This window comes from Argiope bruennichi, chromosome 10 (assembly GCF_947563725.1).
Source record: "Argiope bruennichi chromosome 10, qqArgBrue1.1, whole genome shotgun sequence".
In the NCBI taxonomy this organism is placed as follows: domain Eukaryota; kingdom Metazoa; phylum Arthropoda; class Arachnida; order Araneae; family Araneidae; genus Argiope; species Argiope bruennichi.
The window spans coordinates 75,544,455-75,565,048 of NC_079160.1; the positions used below are offsets into that span (position 1 = coordinate 75,544,455).

The 20,594-nt window shown below is 33.6% G+C and overlaps 1 protein-coding gene across 1 annotated transcript in view; it reads right to left on the reverse strand.

The window, feature by feature from the left end:
- Positions 1–20,594, reverse strand: part of LOC129989213 (anoctamin-7-like) — a 165,463-nt gene that overhangs the window by 27,483 nt on the left and 117,386 nt on the right. The window contains exons 5-12 of the mRNA XM_056097593.1: positions 17,704–17,811; positions 15,593–15,729; positions 12,719–12,887; positions 11,098–11,263; positions 9,321–9,411; positions 7,019–7,185; positions 4,561–4,643; positions 2,061–2,198 (exon numbers count right to left, since the gene is read on the reverse strand). Of these exons, the coding sequence (XP_055953568.1) occupies positions 2,061–2,198; positions 4,561–4,643; positions 7,019–7,185; positions 9,321–9,411; positions 11,098–11,263; positions 12,719–12,887; positions 15,593–15,729; positions 17,704–17,811 (1,059 nt within the window). The remainder of the gene's footprint in view (positions 1–2,060; positions 2,199–4,560; positions 4,644–7,018; positions 7,186–9,320; positions 9,412–11,097; positions 11,264–12,718; positions 12,888–15,592; positions 15,730–17,703; positions 17,812–20,594) is intronic.

Sequence of the window (20,594 nt, forward strand, 5' to 3'; positions counted from 1 at the left end):
AAACATATTTTTGAATTTTGATATAAAAGTAGAACTCCAGTATCCAAATTCTAGTTATCAGAATCTTTTTAAAGGGGGAAAAAAAATTAAAGATTCGAGGGTTCATTCCGAAACATCGAAGCATACTAATATTATAAGAATAATTTCGCCCATCTTTATGTTATTTTCAAACAGATGGTAACGATAACCTATACAAACAACAACAATAATAATAATAAAAAAACATCGTTTAATTCATAAGCATATAAAAACAATTTATACAGTTAAAACTATTCCTGCGAAATATATTTTTAAATATTTCAAAAAAATTTAATAAAATAAAAAATTGTACGGAAATAGAATTTATATCATTGAAAACCTTATTTTTTTTTAATTTAAAAATGATGAAAAAATGATGCAGTAGTATGCAGTGAAGTAATTGAGGAAAATCTTAAAATCTCGATTTAATTTTTTTAATTAAAAATTTAAAACAAAGATTTTCAAAAAACCTTTTTTTACTGAAAATTATTCAAGAAATATCTCAAAAAATTTTGTATCTTCATATTCGCATTGCTCTAAAAAGAAGATATATTTCAGCTATTTTTTATTTTTCGCTCTTTACATTATAATTAACTTTTATAAATATTATGAAATTCTGAAATCCACTTTTAAAAACAAATCGCTGCCAGAGGGCGCCATTTAATAATGGAAAAAAAATTAATTTATAGAAAAGTTAATTGTAAAATAGATAAATACTGCGTCAATTTTATGACTGAAAGCATACAATTGTACAAAATTTTGAAATTGTAGCCTTTAATTACATGATTAGAAAAGCATAGAAATTTAGAATATAAAGATTAGTCAAAGTCATGAGATCAAATATTTTGTCAGTTGCATTACTGTTTCTAGCATATTTCGTGCAAGAAAAAGCAAAAAGAAAGGGGGGGGGGGAATCGATCCATAGAATTAGAATCTCTCCAATGCAAAAAATGCTCTCATCATAAGAAATTTCAATATTTCCGTTTTCTTTGGGTACTGGTTGAGAGATTTAGTGAGCACTTTTATATTGTCAATTATGCCAATTCGCCAATGTCGAAATTCATGACATTTGCAGTAAAACATTCACCAAAAAGTTGCTAACTCCACTAGAATATTTGAGTTATCTTGTTGGCGATCAACTTAAAATGTGTATTAAAGTAGATTTCAATTGATAAAGTTCTAAGCAACATATTAAAAATCCAAGGGAGTAGTCCTCCCAAAACTTTCTCGCATACTCTCTATAAAACTTGTCATGCATGCTAGAGAATGCCTTACATGGCATTGGCGTACAATAGTTACAAAATAGTAACTTTTGGCATGAATTTACCATTTTTACTGAATTTATCTTATCATACTTGGCGCGTTATGTGCCGATTAATCCCTGGAATGCAGTTAATAGTATAGGGAAACCGAATTTGTGTTTAAGACAAGTTTTTCTCGACCGATTGACAAAAAATTGCACTAAAGCAAATACCAAACAAAGTCACACAAACCAAACACCCAAAAAGTCATAAAAGCCTATACCAAATTTGATAAATTTAAGTCTCTATGTTATTATAAACTAAGTCTCGCGTTTACTTGTTTCTTAAAGTACTGACCAACAGACAGTTAACCCATAGTTCGGGTTGGGCACAAAATTTTAAAAGTTTCTACACTGTAGATATTAAATCTGTGTATTGAATTTCATCTATCTAGTTCTCTTCCTTCAGGAAAATTCTTCATTTTTTAATTATCTTGTTGACTTATATTCGAACAGTTGGAGACAGACAGATTTCCTCTGAACATATTTTGCTTCAAATTTCATACAAATCTGAAAATTAGTGTAAAAACTATATACCAAATTTCAACCATCTAGCCCAAACCATTTTTGAGTTATCTTTGTCAGACACAAATTTGTCACGGCCATTTTCTAAAAATGTGTTTTTATAACTCAGGGAAGTATGAAAGGCGAAGATTCGTCAAAATTTCGAGTTCGAATTTTTTGACGATTACTATACTTTATCTGTACCACAAAAATATGGCAGATACGCCGGGATGCTCACCATGACGAGTACTGCTCCTGATCCCACCGCTATCCTCTTCATCCTGACGGATTTCGGGAAGGAAGGTTCCTTAATACCGGTGATGGGATTCCTCTCCACGCAAGGCGCTTTGGCGGCGAATTCCGGGCGAGGTCTCTCCTAAAACAGAAAAAGGATGCATGAGATTCAAATTCAATTCCGAATCCGAATCTGAATGATCACTGCTGATTGCGAACCAAATACCACTTGAAAGAAGTAAGAGGTGGGGATTTATAGCATCAATGGCTGTTATCCCAGATGTAAAGAGCAAGAAATTTCATCGACAAACACAAGAGCACGCACAAAAACAAAATGAAGTTTCAGTCAGTTAGCAGTTACAGAGCAGTTTCGCTGATGCCACTCAGTCCATGTCCAAATGAAGAGGTACAAGAAAGCGGAAAGTTCACACAACACGGAGTGATGATTAGGTAAAAGACCCATAGAGGGCGCAACAGAATGTGATCAAGGAAGTCAGCAAATATTGAAGTTGTTGTTGTTACTTATGGCATTGTTATAAAAGCCAGCTGAAGAAGTCAACAATTTTAAACCGAGGTTTTGTGTATTAGCTTCTGAGCGTAAAGACCCATAAGCACCCGAGAACAGAAGTTTGACTTCCAGCTCATATGAGGATGACACTTACACATTCGCTTGCACAACCTCTTTTTACAAGGGAGGGTGAGCTCTTTCACACACTTTACAGATAGGACACAGGGTAAAAAACAACCATGCCCGAACAAGGACTCGAACCCAGGACGCCCAGGGAAAGGCGAGCTATTCCTAGGCCAGGACGCCGGCAGATATTGAAATGCTTCATTGCTTGACGAGAAACTTAAAGTTTAGTTTTGTTTGCAGTTGGTTTCTTGATTATATAATTGTAGAAAAGTCCACAGCTTGTCCTTATAATAAGTATATTTTTTGCACGAAAGAATCATGTGTTCAATATCATTAATGCTATTACACTCATGACAAAGGAGATCATTTTGGAGGTTACAACGATTCAAAAGTCCTGGTGTTATAATTGTTTTGCTGATTAGTCTGGCTAAAACAACATCTTCCCTCCGATTTTTGGATCAGAAAGAGAGAGTGTTTCAATGTCTCCTAAGCAGATTAAATATTTGCTATTTCGATAATTATTGTTTGTTATCTGATGTGTCACTTTTTTGAGATTTGAAATATTTTCTTGATATAGTGAAGCTAAAGCAACCAGTTTTCATACTGATGATCAGTTTTGGCATAGGAATACTTGCAATGAAAAACTAAATCAAAATGCACCTTCTGCGTTATTATCATATTAGAACATGATTTTGTTTTGGTTTGGGGTTTTTGAAGTCACAAAATACGTAGACTGAAAATTAAAAAGTATGATTTGTTGGAACTCATACATTGTAGGACTTTTTTTATTTTATTTTTTCTGATCGGGACCATAAATATGAGAAAATATTCCAAATCTCGAACATTTCAGATTAGTTTCTGAATCAAAACCAACTGACAGTTTTATTAAAAATATCTTTGCAAAACGATCATGCTGCGAAGTTCAATCCTTTTATTTTTTCAAAATGATTTTGATATTTTAATTTATCAATGTTTTTCATGGAAGGAGCGTTGATTTAAACATTGAATGTTTGCTCTCAAATTTCGTATTATCAAATATAATTGTTCTCACACGGAAATTTAAACTTTGCGACGGCAGATTCCAATTTTCTTTTTCCACTTTAAAAAGTCAAACATAACGAAAGGCACTTAATTATATGAAAAAATGTACGTCATTTAATTTTGCTAAGTCAATGACGATGTCTTTGTGAGAAAAATCATAATGCCCTTACGCAATTTACGATTTTACGCCGCTGTGTACTGTATTCTATTTTAGTTCAAATCAATAAATTTTCCGAATTTTTGTGTGCCTACGAGTATATTTAAAGGTACAATTCGGTTTTAACTTCAACCAAACAGCGTGAAGAAAACATTTCACCAAATTATAAAAACATACTCAATTTGCGAATCACATGCTATATAGTTTGACCACTGAAATCGCCAAATTGGTGAAATTGTTCCTTGGCGCTTTTTGGTAGCCTTTACAAACGACAAGTATCTATTTAAATCTCTTTTCGATTTTTTCGCATATTCAGATTTATCAATATAGTTTTCTTTCAGCTTTAGTTCTGTGTTTTTAGTTCAATCGCGCATTTCCAAATCGAATATACATTTTAGAACAGTATCTTTTAACATTGACCGATTTGTTTTAAAAAAATTTATATTCTATTTTTACGGTTGATGCTTTACCTTTAAATATTATTTCTTTATTTTTTTTTATTTTTTAATTTTTCTCAATATTTTTTGAGCTTCTGAATGGATCGCTGCCCAGAAATGAAAAATCACTGACTGATGTTCATCGATACTGAGAGCGTAGGAGGACTTTATGTTATATTAATGATAAGCTTGTTCCTTTACAAGATTTGAGACATGCACTTTAATCCAATCTTACCTCTTCCTCCTCAAAATCCATGCAATCCCAGTGGTGGGCCAAGCTGGCACTCTTCCTCTTCCAGTATTCAAGGAAAGACACAGCTATAAAAGAAGAAATCAAACATATTATTATTAAATTAGATTTCCCAAACAGCTGTCAGTAGCTCTTATATTTCTAAAAAATGCCACTGTTTTAATCGATAACTATATAAAGTGTTTCCCAGAATTAGCACAAGACTTGAATTCGTCAGTATTTGTGCAGTAAATGTTGGCAACCCTATTAAAAAACCATTTGACAGCTGATATTTTAGAGTTAGTAAAAATGCAGCGTTGTACGATAGAGCAACGTGTTTTCATGTTTGAACAATATTTCATAAATAACGAAATCTGGCGGCCACAGCTCGAAAATGTGAGAGTTGGCCCTTGACATCATGTGATTTAACGGCATTTAATTTCTTTTTATGGGGTTATTTGAAGTGAAAGGTCTATGCCAACAAGCCCACATACATTGAAGAAGGGTTGAGTTGAGTTGAGTTGAGTTGTATTATAAAGCAACACTAGGGCTATTTTGGGACGGACCTCGTAACTTTGAACCGCGGTCGGATGACGAGGACGACACCTGAGCTGGCACCCCCTCTCCACACCAGCGGGAGGACGTTTGGTATGACGGATTTAACGTGCAACAGACCCCCTTACGCGACAGTTCTTCGGTGGAATCGGGTCTCGAACCTGAAACCCTACGGCTCAGACGCCGAGACCTTACCACTAGGCCACCGCGGCCTTGCATTGAAGAAGGAAATTTAACTATATTTATGCAAAATGGTCATGGAAAATTTCGACAAAAGAGTGCGTATGTGCCAACAAAGCCGCGGAGGCCGTTTACCCTATGTGTTATTCCATACATTATCCTATCCTGTGTACTTTACAAATCGATAAACATATAAAAATAATTTAGAAGGGAAAAAACTGTTTTATTTATTTATTAAATTCAATCTTCCATTAGCACGTTGTTCTGTCGTGTAACGCTCCATTTTTACTAATCCTAAACTATCAGCTGTCAATTTTTTAAAAAAGTTTTACCAGCACTTTAGTGCACGAATGGTGACAAATTCAAATCTTGCATTAATTTTAGGACTCCCTGTAATTATATAGTTTCACATGTAGTGTGACCATAACAATACTCCAAATGACTAATGATTTATTATTATATTCCCAATATGGGTAGTAAATCTCTTCATAAATCATTCTTGGATTCGAAACTCCTCTGTATTTTTGCGCATGCGTTAGGTTATGTTTATTTAGTCTAAATAGGGATGACAGGAAAGATTAAAAGTGAACATTTAAGAATAAAGAGAACACGGACTATTCGCGAATTTAAGAAGCTAAAAAATTGCGGATTAACTCGTAATATCGAGAGAAAAAGATTCTAATTCACAATAAAATAATTTAGAACTATTTTTGTTTACTTTAAAAGACTTAGACGTTAAAATCTGATGTTGTTGTTTCTTATGGAACTTGCCACTGACAAGCCCGCTGTTCGTAGACAGCGATTTTAAGCCTGAGCGTCTCTTGTTTTTTTAGTAGCGCCAAAGTACGACTTAGATACTCACGCATCACTCATTCGCTTGCACAACCCCTTTTTACAGGAGGGCACATTCACACATCTCACAAATAGAATAACAGAAGAACAACCATGCCCAAACGGGGACTCGAACCTGGGAAGCCCAGATCACGGGGAAGACGCGTTACTCTTATGCCAGGACGCCGGCTTAAAATCTGATAAATAAATGAAAGATTTTTTTTCTCGAAATTTGATAATTTACTTTTTTATAAAATAATAAATTTTTTTAATATTAAAATATTTCTTTTTTTTTATTTCTTATTGTATGTTTTATTTTCGCATTTCAGCATATTTCTATTTTACTAAACATGGTAATAATGTATTTTAGTACATTTTTTATTATTATTTTAACAACTTTGTAAAGATGTATATGTTTTTATTTAATATAATTATGACTACAATATTATTTAAAAAGATATCTAATGCTTATAAATTTGTTATAACTAAAGGAACGCAATCAAACAAATAGGAACTTGGTTCATTCTAATTGACGAAGTGTTGATTTTATTTTCACTACAATTCATAAAACTGCAATATTTCAAAAATTTATTTGGCAGCTAGGCTAATAACATTTTTTAATCTAACTACTGTAATCCTTACTCAGCCCCGACATTGCTCTTTATTTCAACTATTTTTATCTAACATTTTCACTCTCTAAATTACTTATCTCCCATATTTTTTTTTCATAAATAAGATGTACATAATTTCACATACATAAATTGTTTTCATAATTTTTTTTTCATTCATAAAAAATTTTCATGAAAATGTCTAAGGTTCTGCTATATGCAGACTTATAATATTCTAGCTTTAAATATAACTAAAAAGCGAATGCAAAGGCTTTATGTGTTCTACTCACCCCAGAAAGAGACGAATACAGCATAGAAGACGGTTCCAGGGTGGTCAAAAAGGTAGGACAACTTACTGAAGAGACAAATGTCGCTGAGATACCAGTACGCACACCCATAGTTCTCTTCGCATCTTGGGCACATTAGGAAGGTCTTCTCGCTGTTGCACACCTCGTTCCTAAATAAAGAGGGTGTGGCGGATTGGTATGAGCGAAGATAGAACCTGGGACCTTGTGGTTTGCAGCCGAGTAACGAGACCACAAGACAAAACCAATTGCTCATGTTTCGTAGCTGTTAACTGGCTTATAAGCTCTTCACCACAGTACTCCCCCTCCAGTGAGTCGGAGGTGAACGACATGGCTGTTGAGTTGTGATTTTTTAGCTATTGAGTCTAATGTGCCTGTACCCATTTGAGTAGCGCCAAACGTTATGGCGAGCGTGTATGGGTGAGTGGTTGCTGTTGCGCCAAGTGAGTCTGACGACTTTGGGTTGCTGCGCCAAATGATTCTGACTCCAGATCAAAAGGTTGCGTGTTCAAATCTAGTCCGGGTCACCAATGTGGCGGATTGGTATGCACGAAGATAGAACCTGGGACCTTGTGGTTTTCAACCGAGTAACAAGACCACAAAACAAAAACAATTGCTCGTGTTTCGTAGCTGTTAACTGGCTCATAAGCTCTTCACCACAAGGGCAAAATAATTATGCTAATGAAATAAAAAAGAAGCGATATACAGTGCGTTCCTGAAATAATAGGACAAGTTTTAAGGGTATAGTCATGCGTATAGTAACAAGACATTTTTACAATAAGAACCGAGGACGCAAAAGCAAAAGGCGATCGCTAGAAAAAATATTAAATAACAGCGTGATTATAAAATAACTTCAGCGATATATGACCTCCGTCTTTAAAAAGGACGACATTCTGAGCACACATGGAATATTTGTGAAATAGAATTCTTAGCTTTTTTTTTTTTTTTTTTTTTTTTTTTTTGTTATTTAAACTTTTACTGGTTATCCCCCCCTTTTTTTTCCCCATGATTTACCAAGTATCGGAGTTATGCTGCAGGTAATATTCCAATTTCCAATTAATTTGTTATTTATTAAAAATGTGTTACCATTAGAAATTCTCGGAATTCTCTCACTGTAATCGTAGTTAGAGAACTAAATTATTATTTTTTTTATATAATCTTACTGTCAATCACTGAACAAGACCCCTTTTGCGTTGGTGGTCCCTTATTTTTGACAAAATACGACTCATTATTTTAAATAAAAATTAACATATGAAAAACTGAATTAAATTTTAAGATCCAATTATACACACACCATAATTCTATATTTAAACTCTATAAAATGAAAATCTATATTTAAAACATAAGTGCTTCGCGTCGGTATTTTCTTTAAGTCAATAGCAAAATACTTTGGCTTTTGTTGATGCCAACCACTCGTATTGTTTAAGATTTTAAATCAGAAAATAATGCAGTAAATTTATGTTTGTATTATGTTACAATCAAATTTTATTATGAGGAAATTCATTGCGTAGTTATATTTGTGGCAGATTTATCTTTTTCTTTAAGAAAGTGATACAATTATAATGGTTAAAAAATATTGACACCTATTTTGAGTATTTCGATAACCAGGTAACACAGAAGATGCGGCAGTATTGTATAATTTCGTGCAATATTATATTATTCAATATTCAACAATATTGTAAAACTGTTACTTTTAATGTCATATAATACAGTACAATTCATGTATGCTATTGGGGTATAGATGTTTATTTTATTTTATTTTTTATTTATAATATTTTTAAATAGCAATATCTATTATTTTGCTATTTTTTAATTTTTCTGCATTGGAAGGAAAAGATATATAATCTTTTTTTCTTGTATACGAAGCATATAAAAAAAATATTGCATTCTTTAAAAAAAATTCTGAATTCTTGATTCTGATAAATCTCCACATTTCAGGCCTCCCTAAGTGCTAACAACAGGAATCGGTAAACTCTTTGAATAGAATTTTTGAAATTCTGTTTGTGTATCAACACAGAAAGACGGTTCCACTTAGATAAATGAAATCTGGAATATTGACTTAAAACCAAATCTGCAGACTCTATGAAATTGCGTTCGAAATCCATTCATTGGAAGATTTATGCTTAAATAAATTTTCTTTCAATGGAGATATATAAATCGAATGTAACCTTGATTGTGTAAATATGTATTCACATAAGAGGGAATATTTCTTGCCCAAATTCAATGTTATAAAACTATTATACCTAATGAGTGAACAAAAGTTTTTGCTAAAAATGCAAATACTTACGACGGCGTGTCGTTGTGCATAGTCAAGACACCGTAAAGAAAAACAGCCAGGCCTACGACAGCTGCAGGAAATAGCCAGCCAGTATAGAAACCTATAGGTGAAACGAAGAAAAATATGTTCATATTGCAGCATAATTTTGTGACTCCTTGATGGTAAAAGAGGACATATATTTAATAATAATGTAGAGAAAGTAATAGTAGATTTAGAACTATTCAATATGTTAATAAAATTGATAACTCTAGGGATAATACACAAAGGCGTAATACAGATGTTCCATCATTTATTCTTGCTAAGCCATTGATGAGAACAAGGGGCGAAGAAATTATGTTTTGTCCCGGGCACCATTTGCCCTTGCATGCCACTTATAACATAAAGGATAAAGGGCATAAATTGTTAACTGATTTTAAATTGTTCTATTTAATGCTGGTTAATTGATATATAACTATTATAATTCTGTATCTACAATAACATCGCATCTAATAATAAGAGACTACGTGCTGATTCTCTACAGATCAAGCCATTTCATCTATAGTAACCGGATTTGGCATGTTGTTGTTGTTTCTTATGGCACTTGCCATAGACAAGCCCGCTGTTACGAAGACAGCGATTTAAGCCGGAGGGGGAGCGTCTCTTGGTTTTCTAGTAGGGCCAAGAGTACGACTTCGCTACTCACGCATCATTCATCCACTAGCACAACCCCTTTTCACAGGAGGGCACATTCACACATCTCACAGATAGAACAACGGAAGAACAACCACGCCCGACCCGGGACTCGAACCCAGGACGTCCAGATCATGGGAAAGACACGCTACCCCTATGCCAGGACGCCGGCGGATTTGGCATAAATATACATAGGAGATTTGAAATTTCAACGGCAGGATAAGAAAGGTTAAGTTGCAGTACCATGAAAGGCAATTGGACCTTGAAAAGTGTCTAAAAGAAAGATCACGCAGTGTTATATTGTAATTATATTGAAAGCATTGTAATATCATTGAATTTAACTCCATTAGGAACGCTCAAGTACATAAGAAGCAGAATAAGTGCGACGTTATTGAAATCACATAGATTTAATATCTATCCCAATTAGATGGCAAAAAATAATTTTTTGCGGAAATTATGCTTTTTTGAGAATAATTATTTCTCTTATTAATTTTGTTTTCATTATTTTATAAAAATTGTTTTAGTAGTAGTTTGACTGCTAAACTAACAACTTGCTAATAACATTTCAAGCGATCAATCTATATAAGTCAGTATAAGAATATTTCTTTAATATTTTATAAGCAAGAATGTTCACTTTTCGACTTTCACGTAATTTAAACAGTGTGGCGTCTTTTGAGCTTAGATTCGTCATGTAATGATGAGAATAGGGAAGCACTCTGAACCTTCACTCATTGACTGATAGAGTTCAAAATTGATTTAGGTTATTATTTTGGTGAAAACCATACAATAAATCTCCTTTCTCTTTTTTTCATCATCTCATTTTTTTACTTTCTCGTATGCGAAATATAAAGAAAGTATAGTAATCGTCAAAAAATTCATACCCGAGATTTTGAGCATACCATGAGCTCAAAAAACACATTTTTTTGGAAAATGTCCGCTTAGCAACTTGAAAACGCTAGACCTAGACAGATGAAATTTTGTATATGATCTTTACACGAAATCTGAAGATTTCTATCATATAGACCCCCCCCCTATTTTTTCTATTTTTCTTTCCGATCACTGAGAGGTCTGAAACAGTAAGAGAGAACAATAACAGAGAAAAAAATTGTTAACTCACCTAGCCAGGCAAAGTAGATTCCAATTTTCTCACCAAAATATTCTCTGATGTGGTCGAGAGGTTGATATTTGTACCACTTTCCCCACCGCGCCCAATAGTGGTAAAGAATCTGTCTTTTATTAAGATTTTCTGGAGCCACGGGTCGGTGGGGCAGTTGGTAGGGACCCTGAAAAGGCAGATGGCACAATCAAGTTCAGCGAATGACACGAAACGTTTTAAAAGTTTATATAATCTTTCAAAAGAAAGTACATTCATAATGATGATGTCGTTTCCGCGTTACCACGGAAAGGGGGTGTAGTAGCTTCTGAGGGTAAAGACCCCTGAGCACCCGAGGGCAGAAGTCTGACTTCTAGCTCATATGAAGATGAAACTCACACATTCGCTTGAACAGCCCCTTTCTACAGGAGAGCATATTCACACACCTCACAGATAGAACACAGATGAAGAACAACCATGCCCGAACCGGGATTCGAACCCGGGACGCCCAGAACACGGGGGAGATGCTCTACCCCTATGCCAGGACGCCGGCTGCATGTGTAATCTGCTTTTGGAATAGATATTGTAATTCGAGCATCATTTTAGAAATGTTACCGAAAAAAACGTTTTAATATGATGTTGTGTTTTGTGCATTATTTTACAAAAGCTACAAAAAGAACGTTTTAATCGTTTCTAGGGGCAAGGGAAGTATGCGTCCCCCCAATTCATCAATCTTTGTATGAAGTTATGTAGGCTGGCATAAGTTCTGACAAACTTAGATGCTTCAGTTCCTTATCCCGCACAAAATGGTGTGCCTTGATTTGTTATCTAGATATTAGTTAACCAAACTAAGTTTACCTAATAAGCTAAATGAATAACTATTCTTAAGCCAATCACAATCCTAAAAATATTTTAATAAACCATGACTAGAAAAAAAATAATATTTTAAAGGGTTAATCTGTTTTTTGGAGGAATATTGTATTACAAAATCTGTAGAAAGAACATTCCAAACTAATTTGGATGAGTGGTACCTAACGTACATCCTTTTTCAAGTTCCGATTAATCAAATTAATAATTTATTTTATGAAAATAACATTGAATATCGTCTTATTTTCTTATTATTTTCAGCTTTTATTCGACACAGGAACAGATGAAGATACTCGGTCAATAAAAAATTCATTTCTCATCTAGGATTTCAAATTCAGTCAATTAGAAAACAGACATTACTTTTAAATATTAATTTACATAGAAACAAATTATGAAAAAATCGGAAAAACAAAAGAAAGAAAGATCATTTATAGAAAGGCTAAAGGCCTCTTCACAAGCTATAAGCAATCCGAAAATCGAATTTGAAAGTCTTTGTTCATGACCAATTCTGTTTATAACGCCAAAAAACTGACTTATCTAGCTTACAGCTTATCTTCAATAGGAAATTGCCCACTATGTGATCATAAGACTGCACTCGTATTCATTAATTAGATTGGTAATGATGAGTAATATAATATGAAAGCCATATGAAAGCACCCCCATGTTATAATGGGAAAATATTCTATCCTGTATGATATCAATGAACTGTTTGAATGGATATGGAAAGAGTGTCGATACTCATCATAATTTCTAATATTTGAAGCTGAAGAGTACTTACGTCGTGAAGGGGAAAGGCGGCGGCGTAGGCCCCTTCTTCGACCAACCTGTCGATGCCTATCTGGGCCCTCCTTCTCTTCCCATAGGCGGCCGTCTGTAGAATCGCGTGCACAATGCGTATGCGCTGCGTCCGGCTGAAATACTCGTCCTGGTTGTCGCTGCCGAGGAACCTACAACACACACCATGAAAAAGATTGTACAGATATTAAAATTCCATTGCCCGCTCCAGATTCTGATTTTACCGATGTGATTAACTAATTTGAATGCCTTTAATTTGAAATCGTCGGTAGTTCGAATGTTTTAATTTGATGCCTTTGAATTACATATTGAGTGAATACAGTCAATAGCTCAGATTTATTCTAGTTAATTAGAGATTAGAAATAAGCTCTAATTATTAATTAAAAATAAACTTTAAATAAACTCTAAAATATTTTTTAAAAAGTATTTAGTTTTGAATTGTTTTTATTGGTTAATGTATCCGTATTGTGCAAACACAGTAATTGTAGATACTTTTTTAAAGCTCTTACTCGATTCACTTTAAAATTCCAAAGATTTAAATATTATGTAATGCTGTTAGTTAAAAAAAATCAAATACAAATTTTCACATTTTCTAAAAATTGAAATGTTAGATGAAAATTATAGTGTATATTTTTCTCATACAGTACAGTTGTTTTATATAGTGTATATTTTTCTTATAAGTGTTCTTATATAATTGTCGCATTCAAAACAGTATTTATTGTTTCCTTGTAAATATTCATTTATTTATCAAAATATTTTTTTTAATTATTCAAACATTTTAACTTTTTCTTATCTATTTATTTATTAAAATTATTTACTGTTTATTGATTAATTATATGTAATTTATTAATAAAAAAAATGTCAAACACTGGAAACAAACTTTTACTTCCATTTTTAGTTCTAAATTTTTCTTCTCAATCTGCACTCATTTTTAAACATAGTTTCTTTTAAATTGAATCAAAGTTTCAAACTAGTCAAGCTCCACGATATAAATACACTAAGCAAATATACGCAAATACGAAAAAAATGTTTATCGGAAATGAGGACGAATCACAATAAAAAGTAAAAGACAAGTTTTTTAAGCAAAAACAATTATGCAGAATATCTTAAATATTAAGCAAATATTTATGAAGAATCTAAGAAGATTACTTTTACTTTTTGTGGGGTGGAATTTTCTAAAATGTAGGTATGTGGAGAATTTACATCCGACAGGGAAGAAACATAACTTTACAAAATCGATGGCATTAGAAAACTCCGCTCTATGATACATGAAGGCATTGTTGGCGATCCCTTAAAAGACCTGTATATCTCATCTGATATGAAGAAATTATGTTTTCTGATTGATCAGATGCTACGAGTGAAATCTGCTTTCAACATTTTATATGGCGCCTTTGTCCCCTGACATGCGACATTAGACTGCAACTCAGAGGATGGGTGGTGAAGCTTGCATAGAGTTGAAACAGTGAATAGTGATATTTATATATCATCTCTACGAACGCTTGGGCCTATTTCCGCATCTTCCATTAGTTAGTAGAGGCTGTGTAGCCTCGGGACCATGAAACTTCGGCCTCTTATTATATTTGATTTTAAAAAGTGGCACTAACGCATTGAAGTGTTTATTTCCATGACGTCCCTCAAGAATAGTTCCCAGACATCTATATTAACATTGTTTTACCTGTTACTACACTATTGAGTCTAGAAGGTTTCAGTGGCCAAATAGTCGGGCCAACCTTGTCTTGATTTCTTTTTCTGGAGTAATATTTTTGATATTAAGCACATCCCGGATAAGGTTGAAAGTGCATATCTCTGCAACTGCCTGCGTTATTAATTTATCAAGTACCTGGGAGACCGGGCTTAGATCGGCAGAGTTATTTTATTTATTTATTTATTTTTGTAAAATTGGAGGAAATATTTAGATACGAAGCACATGCTGATAACCTATGAATATTTTTCAATCTTATCTACTTATGAACTGGTCATTTAGGGGCGGGTCAAACGGGTCAACGTGCAGAGTGTAAGTCTTGAATGGAAAAGAGTAGCGTTCTTTTGTTGTTACTTATGGCATTAGCCATAGACAAGCCCTCTTACTCAAAGTCAGCAATTTAAGCCGAGTTTGTGCAGTACTTCTGAGGGTAAAGGCTCGTGAGCACATGAGAGCTGAAGCATGACTTCTAGCTCATATGAAGATGACACTCACACACTCGCTTGCACAACCTCTTTTTACAGGGGGGAGGAGACTTATTCACACACCTCACAGATAGAACACAGGGTAAAGAAAATCATGCTCGAACCCGGGATGCCCAGATCACGGGGAAGACGCGCGACCCCTAGGCCAGGACTCTTTGCTCTTTGTTTCGTCAGTGTGTAATGGACCTCAATTGTTGCCGCTGTTCCTGATTATACATACAGTATTAGTACAGTACATACAGTATTCGTAAATTATTCTTGGGGTATGATTAAGGTTTTTTAAGTGTGTCGCAGTGAAAGTTTCAAAATGGGTGATAACCGATAAAAAGTTGTAGTGACTATGGAGGAAATATTGCGTGCTATACAGCGACTAGACTCTGGTGTAACAGCAAAAACCAATAACTGCTTCTATGATTCGTCAACTCGTGTGTACATTCTACTTGACTTGAGTTAAATGGAGGGCTAAGTACTCAATAAGAAGTGAGAAAATATTTATTATAACAGTGAGTTTTGGTAAAAAAAACTTTGTCTTCCCGCATTGGTGGGCAAAGAAATGTGTTCATAGAACTCTGGCCTATCCGGCATTTTTGTTATTCGGCACACCCTTCCACCACATCAGTCTGGATACTCGTGAGTGAACGGTATTTTAATTTAAAAAGTGCGGACGTACTTGTCGAGCTTGGACTTCTTGAAAGCGCATGTGTAGTAGTCGAGGGGCTTGTTGGGGACGTCTTCATGCATCAGGTTGGGAATATGCATCGCCCTCAGAATGTGCTCCGACCAATTGTGACTAGGATTGGGGTGTGCCTGCCAGGTAGAAAAAGGAAACCTCTTTATAAAAATTTCTAAATAATGTTACAGAAATCATCTTCAGAGCGTACTTTAAATGTAGTTCACAAATGCAGAAGGTCTTCGAATCCGTGAATGAATAGTATATATAATTTCTAAAACACAATATCAAGCAGAGAACAATCATAATTTTATTTTCCTAAAGCACAATAGCAACAAAATAAGAAAATAAATAAATAAATAATAAATAAAGCTTCATTGTACTATTTCTTTGCATTATATTAAACATGATTTATCTTTTCGTTCTTTCGTTTCTGTGAAAGGGGTTTAGATATGGTGGATAAGATTTTGCCGTGTTAATAAAAAGACTCTTTTTCCCTGGTGAGTATACAAATGGTGTGAGGCTGAGATGCCTCCATTCCGATGTCGAGTTTTTACAAGGGGTACTCAAATGAAAAGGTACAAAACGTCGTAACAACGTAACCGTTAACATATTTGCCTATGCCGCTATGGGAGAACGTAGCGAGACATCTAGGGATGCGATTAGAATCTACGGCGTAGATCGCAGCATGAGCAGGAGAGAGCAGAGGTTCTTATAAAGAGCGCTGTCCAATTGATGCGGAGTGTTGAATTCCCCGAGCACAGAAGAACCATTAACTGCGAAGACTGTACTGTGAGACACTCCGAAGACTGCGCAGGTCCATCAAGAACAAAATATCGGGATACTCAGGGAAGGTGTGGTTCTACTCCATGATAACGTCCACACGTCTCCAAGGTCACACACATGGAACTGGACAAATTCAAGTGAGAGCAGCTCAACCATCCGCCCTACAGCTCGGACATGTCGCCCTGCGATTTTCATGTGCTTGGTTCCCTGAACAAACATCTTAAAGGAAAGCGCTTCAACTAGGACGGCGAACTCAAGGACGCTGTGAAGGACTGGGTCTCGTCACGGTCAGGAATTTGGAGAAAAAGGAATCCTTCGGTTCGTTAATCAATGGGATCGTTGCGACACTTTGAATAAAGTCTTCATTTATACCCACAGTGTCGTTTCGTACCTTTTCATTTGAACACCCATTACACCTTCATGGGACATGGGCGTATATGACTGCATCGTAAAGCCGCGTTCCAACGACTTGTGCAAAAGCAGATATGGCACACTTTACCCTCTTCCCCTTCTCTTGCGATTTTCTGGGGTTCTTTGATGTCTGTGGACGTGATCCGGTGTTTCCCGCAAATAATCGGTAAACTGAACAGATATAAAAGAACCCCGGAAAACCGCAAGATATAAGGGAAAGAGGGGAAAGTGTGCCATGTCTGCAGACGTACATCGTGTAAACACGGATTAAAGCTTGGTTCACAAGGCCAGCGTGCGCCTTTTGTCCGGTATTTTGCCCTCTTCCTCCTCATTTGTAGTTTTTCTGCGCTCATTGATGTCTGTTCATTTTACTGCAATTTGCGAGAAGTGCCGGACCGATGTCCATAGACGAAGGTGGAACTACAATGAGTCATATGGCAGATTTAAGACCATATATGTAAAGGCAACGGGGCTTAATGGGGGCCCATTTTGCATATATTTCAGTGCTTAACTTACTGTCGCGGCAGCTTGATCTTTATGTCATCTCCGAAGCAAATTTCATAGAGTGTAGCTCGGTTCTGGATAACCATTTACTCTTTTGATTAGGATTTATTATATTTTCTCCCAAAATGTTTGTCCTGTTTCATACTATTACTCCTTTTCTAACCAGAGACAGTAGGACAGTAATTGCTTATTGTTATATTTATTGTATTCTTATTTTTGCTGCAATAAAATCCAACAAAGACCAAATGGTCTTTGTTAGGAAGGTTTGTTTATAAGATTAGGAAGGTTTGTTTATAAGATTAGGAAGAATTTTTTAATGTGCTTAATTTTATGATAAAGTTTGATAAATAACTATTGACATTAATAATAATAATAAAGAAAAGATAAATCTTAAAGAAATGTCAACTTACCTGAAGGGGAGCTCTCATGCATAGTTGTTCTGCGTAATGGACTAGAACAGGCCACGGAGCCGATAATTTAATGAAATGAATTACATTTGTCTCACTCTCCACTGTTTCCTGTTACAAAAATAAATGCATCATTGGTTGTAAGCATGCTTTGATTTAATCTTTAAGCAAAATTTATATACAAATAATAACTCTATCATCAAAATAACTACAAATTCATTGTACTAGCAGATTACAATTTAAAGTTACTGATGATATGATGGATACAAAGAGATATGATGATACAAATTCCGATGATAAAGATATGATGGATACAAAAACTTCAACCATGTATCTTGTAACTAAAATGGAATATGATAAAAATGTCAGTGACAGAATTATGGAAGAACTTGGTTTGATTCATTAATTATTAAAGTAATGTTTTTGTTCGAAGTTAATTTGGCGGCAAGTTTTGCAATCTTGAAACATGATGATGAATTCTATCTAAGCACATGAGACATTACTGGTTTATTATTACAATCCCCTGGTTTACATAGAGATTTTCAGATTAGCCGAAGTACAGACATATATATAGACAAAGATACAGTAGTTTTCAACAGTCTATATGCCAAGCTTCCTTATACATAATGCAATCATCTTGGTGTTTTATCTCGGCTGCTTGGCGATGAAACCCGAGGATCAAATGAAATGAAACAATGAACAAGTGGCCATAATAAAATGAAATGCCATAATAGTGAAATGAAAAATGAACAAGTGGCCATAATACAATAAACAATGAATAGACATTATTGAAAAAGAAATTTTTAAATCCTAATTTTTGTAGAAAATAAAGAAACCTTATCGAATACCCAATTTAAAAAATAAGAATTTCCTGCTTTTGATGTCCTAATCCTGATCCATATCCTCATCTTTTGATTTATATTTGCCTTTTGTCAACTTTACATTTCTAGAAGTTATCATTATTTATTTTAAAGTTAAGTAAAAGAATATAATATACATTTTTATAATTTAAAAAATACTATTAACGAATAACCCCCCAAATGCTATTAATGAATAACTGATGCTATTCGTTAAAAGTCAAATACTGTCTGTAGACCAAGATATCTCGAAATTTTCTTATTCTGAAGGCTTTTATACATAGTTTCTCTTTTATTTAATTATGTGGTGACTATCGCTTTACAATTACATCTGAAAATATTCAGTAAAGCAGTTGAGTATTAATCTGAATATTTTAAAAAAAGGCAGCTTAAGATAGTTCATTTTATAACACAATAAGGATTAAAAAATATGATTTTAAAATTTCTTTAATTCTAAGAGATAAATGAAACGGTGACTGCATTTCAAAAAGCTAAATTTTGCTATAAATATATGTTTTCTAAAAAAGATAATATCTCTATGCCTTTATTTTGAATTCTAAGGAGGGTCACATAAAATCTTTAATAGGGCCGTAGTTTGTCCAGTACTGAACTAGACAAAAATTAAATCAATAGAAAATCCTTGTAAATACGTATGCATGTATTAATCACATCGCCTAAATAACTGCAACGAATTCATCGAAATTTTGTACTTTTATTGATTAAAACAAAAGAAAAAAACCCAGTCAACTTTCAAAGTTCCAAAATTAATTAAATATGCAATTAATTAGCAGTTTACCGAAATATTGCTGTTTTCCCCCAGTAATTTTGAGTCGATTATCCCATAAGAAACATTTTTATATTATCTTATAATTTAATATTTTATATTTTCAGTGACACGAATTTAATTTATGTGTAATTTTTCATTCGTTTGAAAAAATAATTTTTCACTTAATCTGTACCAATATAATTTGTTATTGAAGAACAAGAATTAATATGAAGATACAAGGAAGAAAATTTTTAAAATGTTTAAATGCAGACGATTAACATTTCATGTCAGGAACACTTCTTGATTCGGTTTATTTTCATGTCTTTTTATTGATGAAAAATTAGCCATTCTTCTCAAAATGTTTATTAAAATCTTCCTTTAGAATTTTTGAAAATTTTTTTTAGCATGTATTAACTTATGGAGCATGTAATAACTTATGGAGAAAATTATCTGTTGGCAATTTTAAAAAATGGTCTAGCCTAATTGATGTTCTCCTTTTAATCAAAAAGTTACAACGTTACAAAGTTTTCAAATATTACAACGATAATATTTGAAACAATAGTTTTTAGTTTTTACATTAAAAGTACTAAGCAAGCGATAATTAAAAATACCAGCTTATCAAAAATAATTTCCACTTCCTTTTCAAGTGCAAACGATTCTCTTTGGATTATTATTTTAGTAAAATTTCTAAAACGAAATAAAATATTTTTTTTTCCAATTCTTTTATTATTTCAAATAAAAAATCTTCTGTTCGTGATCGTTTGGTTTTTAATTAACATTTAGTTATTTCGTTATTGATTTTCTTCTAGCTCGGATGATATTTTAAATAGAATTTTTATTTATTTACCATAGTATCGATTCTCTTGATACTTCATCATGCCAATGAACTGAATGGATGTCAGAAATGGATAAAAGATCTTTATAATTTGGCCGAATGAATAAAAGGTGAGTGGAGTATGAATATTATTAAAAAAATTAATTAGGAAAGAATATTGTTTTGAATTTTTCTACAAATAATGAATTGATTGGGAAGCAAATGTTTGACGTGTTGTTTGAAAATTGTATTAAAGTCATTAAATTGGTTGGTTATGATTTTCACTAAATAAAATTCATGCACATATGATAAACATCAAGTGCTTTACCCCAAATCTATTTGGAATTAGCCGTGTTCTCGGGAAATGACTGCTGGAACTTTAAGAATCATTCTTTTGATATTTGAAATAATTGATTATCTTTATTAATATAATTCTAGTTCTTACAATAAAATTTAA